The 9,507-nt window shown below is 50.0% G+C and overlaps 3 protein-coding genes across 3 annotated transcripts; all 3 read right to left on the bottom strand.

The window, feature by feature from the left end:
- Nucleotides 1–259: 259 nt before the first annotated feature.
- On the bottom strand, nt 260–802 carry TRIVIDRAFT_223368 (uncharacterized protein; the record flags this gene model as incomplete). Its single annotated transcript, XM_014099816.1, has 2 exons — nt 260–625; nt 689–802. The coding sequence occupies 2 exons, from the start codon at nt 800–802 to the stop codon at nt 260–262; spliced, it is 480 nt and encodes a 159-aa protein (XP_013955291.1).
- Nucleotides 803–1,083: 281 nt separating this feature from the next.
- Nucleotides 1,084–2,738, bottom strand: TRIVIDRAFT_51630 (uncharacterized protein; the record flags this gene model as incomplete). Its single annotated transcript, XM_014099815.1, is given in 2 exon segments — nt 1,084–2,322; nt 2,334–2,738. 2 exon segments carry the CDS (start codon nt 2,736–2,738, stop codon nt 1,084–1,086), a joined length of 1,644 nt encoding a protein of 547 aa, XP_013955290.1.
- A 1,158-nt stretch (nt 2,739–3,896) lies between these two features.
- On the bottom strand, nt 3,897–8,494 carry TRIVIDRAFT_192417 (uncharacterized protein; the record flags this gene model as incomplete). Its single annotated transcript, XM_014099814.1, has 4 exons — nt 3,897–5,169; nt 5,233–5,895; nt 5,929–8,162; nt 8,285–8,494. The coding sequence occupies 4 exons, from the start codon at nt 8,492–8,494 to the stop codon at nt 3,897–3,899; spliced, it is 4,380 nt and encodes a 1,459-aa protein (XP_013955289.1).
- Between the last annotated feature and the right edge of the window lie 1,013 nt (nt 8,495–9,507).

The following is a 9,507-nucleotide window of genomic DNA, read 5'->3' as shown; positions in this document are numbered from 1 at the left end:
GTACACCAAGCATGGAGACTATAGCCCACATCGACTTCTCAAAGCATACAGGGACGATTTGGTTCGCCACAACGCCTTCATCAACCAGGCGAAACGCAAGCCTGGTAGACAATTCATCAAGCTCTTTATAGGTTACGTCGCCATCCCAAGCGCATAGTGCCAAGTTATCAGGATTCAGGAGAGCTTGCTCATGGATCATATTGTGTAGGAGTTTATTGACTCGCTCTGGAAGATTATGGTTCCAGCCCCATATGATATCTTAGTCATGCTTGATCATTGCCTCAATAGCTCTCAGCAAAACTTCGGAATCAGCACGCCAAATCTGCTGAGATACATGCTCCAATCTTTCCAATAGCAGGCATACAATCCAAGGCTTGATCGCTCTTGAGTCAAAGCTTGCCGTTGTTGTGAATCCATTGGTGCCCATTTCGATCTCGAGCATTAGAGCATAGGTGCTTTCCCGATCTCGAATTCCAGTCCACTTGCCCAAAAAATCGTCTTCCAGATCCTTCAGATCGGTTTGAATCAACACCAATGTCTGGAATGCGCACGCTTGTTCACTACCTGGTCCAATTTTGGCAATGCGTCGCAAACCAGTCTGCTCAAATGGCATCATCTCAATCGTCTAACGATGCGCTGATTCAAGGTAGTCGACTAACTTCAAGTCATTACTCCACTTAAGACGAACTGGGACTGTTGCCAGAGTTGGGCCAGCCATCGAGTCAATTCCCATAACTGGTGCAGTTCCGCCAGACACAGGCATACCAAAGACAACATCAGTGGTGTTTGTGCCAGCACCCATGACAAGTCCCCAAGAAGCCCGGATCAGGGTTGATAGTGTAATAATGGTCGACTTTGCTGTCCAGTCAAACTCACCTGGTGCTCGATGATTGTATCCGTAATAGGCTGTGGCACTGAGGCAGGCAATGTGGGAAACGGAGCGTTGTCAAAATCTCCAAGAGTGTCTTGCCAATACGAGTCGACGCCGTCTATCGCTGTGATCCAGTGAATCTTCTCATTGACAACGACCTGCAGAAGGTTTTCATTCTTGGATGTAATGATTCTTGTTCTCAAAAGTGCCATCTAGTCGACAACTGTGGCCCATGCATCGCAGAGACGCTCTACCTCAACTTCATTTGAGATTTCTAGAGTGTACTGCGCAACGTAATCTCCCAAGCTCGAGGCTAGCGCCAAGGAAAATAGTCCTTCTTGAAGTGGTGTGCAAGGGTAGATGTCTAGTATCGCGGACTCTTCTGTATCACATAACTTGGCCGTTTGTTTGACAAGGCCAGATACACTTTCACCGTTTGGCAATAAGCTGAATGGCTCGACGGGCTCCAGCATGTCCTGCTCAATGTAAAGACTTTGAGCCGCCACCTCCTCCAGCGTAGAGTAGCTTAGGATTATGGCAACAGACAGGTCAATTCCTATCTTACGTCTCTCGCTGGCAACTTTCATCGCCGAGATAGAATCACCGCCGAGCTGTATGAAGCTATCACCAAGGCCAATGCTTGATGGTTTGAGGTTGAGAATGCGGCTCCACAAAACATGAAGGTGTTTCTCTATGGGCTTCTTTGGCTCCCGCTTTGGCCCTCCAGCTTGGGTTCGCATCTCGGCTAGCTCTTGTACTGAGTAGACACTGCCCATCTCGCGAAGTCGTCGCCGGTTGATCTTATTCGTTACTGTCTTAGACATCACAGCAACGGAGAATAATACTGTTGGGATCATGTATACTGGGAGGCTATCTCTGAGTCTTTTCTGAGAATCAGCAGTGATGTGATGTATCTTGGCGGCACGCACAGTGTTGTGAACGGCGGCATTGTCCAGGACCAGAAACGCAGCTAGCATTGGGCTGGCACCATCGCCGCTGGGCACAATAACTTCGGCCACAACCTGCACGGCTTCGTCGATGGATTCCAATATGTGGTGCTCGACTTCACCGAGCTCGACTCGCTGTCCTCTGATTTTGACTTGGGCATCTTTACGCCCAATCAGAGTGAGCATGCCATTTTGATCAGCTTGGACCAAATCTCCTGTCTTGTAAAGGCGCCCAGATCTCCCAACACCACCAGGAGGACCTTTGATCAGCCATACCGGATCGTGAATGAAAGAGACGGCGGTTCTCTCTGGATCACCTAGATATCCCCGTCCCACCTGAGGGCCTTCAAGAAGCAGCTCTCCAACACAGCCAAAAGGCACGAGCTTGTTATGATCCCTAGGATCTACAATCCAAGTCTTTTGTCCATGGCCTCTTCCGATGCGCGTTACCTCTGCTGGCGTGGTTGCGCTATCGTTGATTATTGCTCTTGGAGCACACTCTGCCTGGCCGAGACATTCAGAACACGAACCTTCCCCCACCACTTTTTAATGGCATCGGCGTGAAGCCCTTCACCAGAAAAGACAACAGTGTTAATACCAGGCACCTCATTAGGGTCAAGCACATTCGCTGCAGAAGGCGTAAGGTGTATAATGTTGGCGCGTAGGGAATTGATGCTATCGGCTAGCTTATTCCGTCTGTCCTCCTCCCGAGGAATACATATACAAGCCCCTGAACAAATGGCATTGAACATGTTCACAACAGAAACAATAAATCCGTAGGAAGAAAAGTTGTAAATGCGTGAGGTTTCGTCAAGTCGGTAGTGATCTTTTTCATAATGCATCGCCGACGCAAGGTTCTGGTGGGTGATCATGGCACCTTTTGGAGTTCCTGTGCTTCCTGATGTAAAGACGACATACATGAGTGATTCAGGACTGCTTCTGTCGAGTGTCTCATGGGTGTCGTAGCTGAGATCTTTGAAAAAGGCTTCTTCGATAATGACTGTCTTTTGAACATAGGGTAAGACAATCTCAAAACAGGCTCTTGAGGACAGAGCAATATCGCTTTTGGTTTTCTCAATCATTGTGGCTATACGTTGAGCTGGGAGGGATGGATCAAGGAGCACGAAGGCACTTCCTGCCTTCAATAAATCTCTGTTGTAGTGTCTTCTAAGGTTGTTCAGGTTGTTTGCCTTAGATTCGATTCAGAGCCCTCTCTGCTTTATCCCGGTGGTATACCACGGATAGCCGCTAGAGGAGCTTGTTGGCCCGAAATCATAATACTTTGCCTCAAAGTCGGCCTATTTTTACATAAAGACGCTCCTTCGACGCAGTAGTAGTTATCTCATTAATAACTTCTTACATAAAGAACTTTTTGTATTATGCTTACGCTTTTTTTCCCGATTGAGCATTACGCATATATTACAGTTTGCCCGTGTAATTAACCTCACTCGTGTTAGTGAGCCTTTGATTGCGTCTAAAAATTTGTGAAATATCAAATTGTAATTGATCCGAATGATGTAGGATACATCGCCTGGCAAGCGTCAGCTTACTCTTTTTGGCCTCCAACGGAGGCATTGGATGAGGGAGCACCACGAAAACGGCTTTGCTTGGATGACACGGACTTTGAATTAAGCTCGCGTAGCCATTCTTCACACTAGCAGGGATCGGGAGCCACCCCGCATGGGCTAGGCAGGTTAGCATGGGGATCGATATTTTAGGGCGGAAGTAGTATCAGATGTTCTCGACACGCTAAGAAGCAATGATCGACACCCGGCCGATACGAGAGAGCGCCGGCGCTGTCGTAGGGCTGTAGACATCAGGCGGATTGCACTTAGTAGATTGAGCCATGGATGGCTATTTTCACGGTGGGAGCCTTGGTATAAGCAGAAAACTGCCCAGAGAAACGTCAAATTGAGAATGACAAGGGCTGTTTATTCTAGTGTTATGACTATATTCTATTAATTGAACAGGTGGTGACAATAAAATCAGCCTGGCCATGTGACCTACGCCTCCGAGCTTCCAACAGCCGCGGTTATTGTGAAACCTAAGCTAGCTAATTATTGTGTGGAGTTTCCCCATTATTCCACCATTTCTGTGATCGAGTTCGTCTCAGTGTTGTCTCCGGATGCTTTGACGCCGTCGTCCTTCCATAATTCTCCGAAATACGATCCTGGAGTCGCAATCAACCCCTGCGGAATGCCTGACTCAACCAGCCTACCCGCGTCAAGGACAATGACACGATCAGAGTAGTCCACAACTGTTTGCAGGCGATGTGACACCGCAATGACCGTGTAGTTTTCAAACTCGGCCTTGACAATCTCTTGCAGGCGCCGGTCTGTGGCGTGATCGACGCTACTGCTGACCTCATCCAACAGCAGCACGCCCCCAGCCTTTTCTTGCCCAGACTTTTCATCTTTGATCCTTTTCCGTAACACTGCGCGCCCAAGACAAAACAATTGCCTCTCACCCATGCTAAGGTCGTCAGCCTTCATGCAAGCCTCCAGCCCTCCTCGGTCGCTGACAAACTTGGCAAGACCAACCACCTCAAGGACAGACAAGCATGCGGCCTCGCTGGCTTCAGAGCGCGGGTCAATGTTCAGCTTGATTGTGTTTCCATCAGGTAAGAAAATGGCTTCCTGGGATAAAGCTATGACTCTCTGTCGAAGAGTACCGCGTTTGACTTGGCAGAGCGGCACTTGGTCGATCATTATTGTCTCCGACGTATTGTTCAGTGGGTCGATGAGACGGAGGAGCAGAAGCATTAGAGTGGATTTACCACTTCCTGTACGGCCACATACGGCAATCTTTTGTCTTGGCGGAATGCTCAGGCTCAAGTCGTGCAGGACCAAGTCCACAGTGCGCTGAGATGACTCAGACGAAGCGAGATCCATCGCGTCGTCTGAAGAATACGAAGCAGATACGTGCGTCAACTCAACGGCTCCACTAGTTGGCCAGGATTCAGGTGGCTCGAGGTCATCGGTTGCCCTGTCTTCAGGGGTCACCGAGGCCGAGAACGTCTTCAAACGGCTCACTGCCCCGATACAGGTTTCCAGGTCTGTGTAGTTTTGCACAAGCTCGGAAAGTGAAGAGCCAAATGATAGCAGACTAACCAGGCTCGTTCCCGCCAAGCCCACATTGGAGCCAAGCTGTGTCGCCAATGAGACGAGCAGAAGTGCCAACCCAGCCACAACAAGTTGCATGACCACACGAAGCCATTGCTGAATCATGGCTAGCAAGTAAGCGGGTCGTTGAGCACTGTCCAGTAGATTGTCGTTGTGGTCAATGTCATATGTTGTCCACCCAAAGGCACGGACAGTGGCAATTCCCTTTGTGGTATCGAGGAAATGAGTGCTACAGATAGTTAGTCGTCGAAATTACTGACAAAGAAACCACAGGTGCCGATTTCACACTTACTACAGAGGACTTTTAGCTTCTAGATCGAGAAGTCGCATTTGCCTCGATGTCTTGAGGTAGAAACGTTGTACGATGTATAGTGCCGCAAACAAAAAGGGAAATCCAATGGCGAGATATGGGGCGGCTGTTGCAATGACAATCATCATCCCAAAACTCTCTGTCAAGGTGAGGGCGACAGAGAAGAAAGCAAATAGCAGCTCACCATCGATCAAAGTGAGATCTTGGGAGAAATGATTGGTAATGACACCAACATCCGTAGTTGTGAGGTACCTCAAAGGAGCGGTAACAACAGTATCCAAGGCTCCCTTGTGCAATGCGGCTCCAGCCCAGGTAGTCATGGAGATGAAGATCTCAATGGCACTGAGAATCCACGAGACAAGAAACATGGACTGGAGCAATGCATAGATTCCAATATAGAAACCTCGATCACGACCAAAAGAATCTTGAGACCAGTAATTCAACCAGATGACACCAAAATTGGAACTAAATCCATGGATAACGGCCCAGATAGCCAAAGAGACGGTTGAAAACGGACGCACACTTTTGAACCAGTGTTTGTACACAGCCCAGTCGCCTGATCCGCGAGTTGAGGTGTCTGGTGATCCTTTTTCTGAGCTTGGTGACTCGGCGACGGAATCTTCCCGCAGCTTTGGCTCTGGAATGCTTAGTTCTGAGGCGCTTTTCCCCGAAGCCGACGATTCCTGGACCTCAGTGACTATTGCTTTGATGTCAAGCTTTTGAACGTACTCGTTGGTTTCAACCAGCTGCTCGAAACGACCTTGTTCAGCCTTGGTGCCATCGGTTCCAAGGACAATAACATGATCTGCCGCTGGCAGATGACCGACAGAGTGGGTGCAGAGCACAGCAGTAATGCCGTTTCTTTTAACGAAACCATCGGGTCCAAAGACGCGCTGGAACAGAGTCGAAGCCGTGCTTGCATCGAGTCCGCTCATTACATCATCTAAGATGAGGGTCTTGGCGTCAGAGTAGAGCGCTCTAGCTATGGCCACACGCTGCTTCTGACCTCCACTCGAAGTAGAGCCACTGCTTCCCATCATGGTATCGCTACCACGCTCGAGAGAGCGGATGTCAACGTCAAGGAGTGTTGCCGCAATGATTTCGTCAAACTTCTTCTGGCTAAATATGGAGTGACCGACGATGTTGTTTTTGAGGGTATCGTTGTAGAGAAAAGGCTCTTGCTGGCAGTAGCCGATGCTGCTACCACGGGGCAGAAAAACAGAGACCTTTCCAAAATGAACGGGAATCTCGCCGAGCAGAACCTTGCATAGCGTCGACTTGCCCGAAGCAATGGGACCAATGACAATAGTCAAAGCTTTCAGCGGAATTTCGCAGTTCATGTTGGTCAAAACTGATTTATTGGGTGCCCATCCAAAAGTTCCATCTTCAATCTTGAAAGCCAGGCCGCTTTCCTTTTCTTCTAGGGAGCGGTCTGCACTCCCATGTATGCCAGTTTCAGATACCCATAAACGAAAATCAACCCTTGGATCTGAAACGAGAAAGCTTCGAATACGACCAATACAGGTAAATGCAGCAATTACAATCGGAAAATTGTTAAAAATGATTGTAAATGGTAGCGTGATGAGAACAATGTATGAGTAGGATGTGAAGATAGTTGACACATTCAACCTGGAGCTAGTAGTGACAGCAAAAGTGATGAGTGGCGAGAGTGCTGACGGCACAGCGCCAAGGGCAATGGTGCAGATGATGAGCCAACGAAATCGTAGACCAATCCGGATCTCCGTTTCTCGAAGGTTCTGAATAATGGAGCCCATGACCTCCGCAAGGCCTGAAATCTTGTACGACTTCATCTTTGCAACTGTTGTGGCGGTTGCGCTAACACGCTTCTCGATCTGTCCCATCCAGGCCCCCAGACGCTTATCAATGGGCTTGCCCAGTGCCGTCGTCAATACACAGCAGACGGTGATGACGGCAATGGGAGAGACGAATGAAACTCCAACTTGACGCTGCAGAAGGAAGCAACCAATGGCCACCTGTGAAGTAATTGCCCACATTTCATGGATGACTCGGAAACCAGCCACGACACGGTCAAGGTCTGTGCTCATGAGGGTGATGGCTGTATCTGCTTTGCCAGCCGCCAGGCTAATCTCGGTAGTTTTCCGGAAAATGGCCGTGTGGAGAGTGGAACGAAGCATGTAGACAAATCTTTGGTTGTAGTACTGGTACACTCCTGAGGAGATGGCGATACCCGCATAGATGAGTATAGAAGCTGCAATGAGGCCGTATCCATGGTTTTTGTCGCGGAATTCCTCTGGAGTCCCCAAAAACTCCAGCATGCTGTCAATAAAGAATGGCTGGCAGAGCTTCAATGCGAGGAGAAGCAAACGGGCTGGAATCGGATACAAAAAGGGGCCAAGCAATGCCCAGCATAGGTTCTTGAGAGGTATCAATTCCAGGGTCTGTTGATCAGTCGCAGCTTCTGGATGACGTGTGGATGTGAGCTTGTTATGAAGTCGCCTTGCTTTCATGCTTGCATCGAGGGGATACAAGTCGTCTGTAGCGATTGTTCCGCGGTATCCACAGAAGAGGAGTGAATTGAGCCATAAGAAGACGCCGATGCTGAAAATCCCGCTTGTGATTTCTGGACTGTGTTTGTTTTTCTGATTGTCCTTCAATTGCGACTTCGGGGTGGCCTCTAGGCAAAAGTTGATGGCTTTGATGGCGAGGGCGACGGTGAAGACGACGGCGAGAGTTTTCTGGTGCGAGAGCCAGATTGTACGGACTTGTACAATGTCAAAGAGCAGTGTAGAAAGGAGATATGACTCCAAAAGGATGGAGGGCTTCAAGGACCGAGAATGTTCGAGGTAGGACAGCCCAATGGCAAGGATGGAAGCAAGCAAGGTGATGACGGCTGCCCCTAGCGAGAGGGCGTGGGCAGCAGTTTCGGGGTGCTTGGCCAGAACTACTAGAACTGCGATCTGAGTGCCGAAAAAGCCAGAAGCCAGGGCCTGTATAGACGTCAGTATGTTCTGCTATTAACCATTAGTCGAATTGGCCCTGATTTCCAACTCACCACCTTGGCGTTGCGGAGTAGGCTGTTTGCTGTTGTGTGTGGTTGTCGCGACAGGCTGGCTAGGCGGAGCGCCGCAAGTATCACGAAGCAGGCATTGGGCAGGATGGACAGGATGCTCTTCTCAAAGGCGATGGTAAAATCGAAATTGCCTCTACAGCCCTTGACGGCCGGCCCAAAGGCGTCGTCATTTGCGCATGCGGAAACACTCATCGCGTCTGGTGTCGACCATGAACGCGGAATCCAAGTTGGAGAGCAAAATGTGAAAGACACATGCAAGCAGCCTTGTTCATGCTCAATGGCTAGCTGGCTATGTTCCCAAACTGGCCTGCTGGAGTTCACTGCCCGCGGATCCAACAGTCAGTCTGTGGCAGAAAGGGGACGGGTCACAGCCCAAGCGACGAGGCCGCGAGGATTTGCTGTTAGCGTCGGGTGATTTCCTCGTCGTTTGTGCCATGAAGCCTGCTAGCCAAGTAAACGAGTTCCGCCTAGAAGAAGGATTTTTTTACGGCGTGCATGTGGGCGTCAGGCATTGGGCGTAGGGCCGGTGTCAGTCCATAAGGTAGGTTGCCGTTTACAGTGCTGTACAGTAGTGGACGGTTAGGGAGGGAGTGCCAACGGAGTCCACAGCGGCTGTCAGCGGCCTGTAGCAGGGTCGAGAGCCAGTCTGTACGCCCATCCATCAATCCATGACATGGATGGATTCCGTCAATCCAAAATTTCTTCCATGGCCGCCCGTGCACCTGCAACCAACATCCATTTCTTCCATCCACACACTCCTCCTCCTCCTCATAGTGGGGGGCTTACATGGGGGCTCACATGGGGCTCAGTCAGTGGATTTAGTGCTCGGTTAGTGGCGCTATTTGGCGCCCCACTGCCGCTATAAACAAGCTTGTTTGGGCGCTATAAACAAGCTTGGGCGGGTAACTTAGGGGACGGCTCAGCCCGTGTGCGGTGCACGTGACTGCTGATCTACGCTCGGCCCTACTTGTGCCTGGCAATCCTACATGCACCAAGCCTGGGGATACCTGGGCACTCATACATGTGATGGATTGGCCGAGAGAGAAAGACGCTGCCGTTTCAGGGAGGCCAATGCCAGACGGTCCATCCCCCCATCTTCATCTGCATCACCATCTCCATCACCATCTCCATCATCATCTCCATCCATCCATGCTCGATATGCTCACCCCCCCCCCAGCAGCAGGGGTGCAGCCAAAGGCCGACCC

This window comes from Trichoderma virens, assembly GCF_000170995.1.
Source record: "Trichoderma virens Gv29-8 chromosome Unknown TRIVIscaffold_75, whole genome shotgun sequence".
NCBI classification, from domain to species: domain Eukaryota; kingdom Fungi; phylum Ascomycota; class Sordariomycetes; order Hypocreales; family Hypocreaceae; genus Trichoderma; species Trichoderma virens.
Note: the sequence above shows the minus strand (reverse complement) of the source record. Positions and strands in the feature narration are given on the sequence as shown.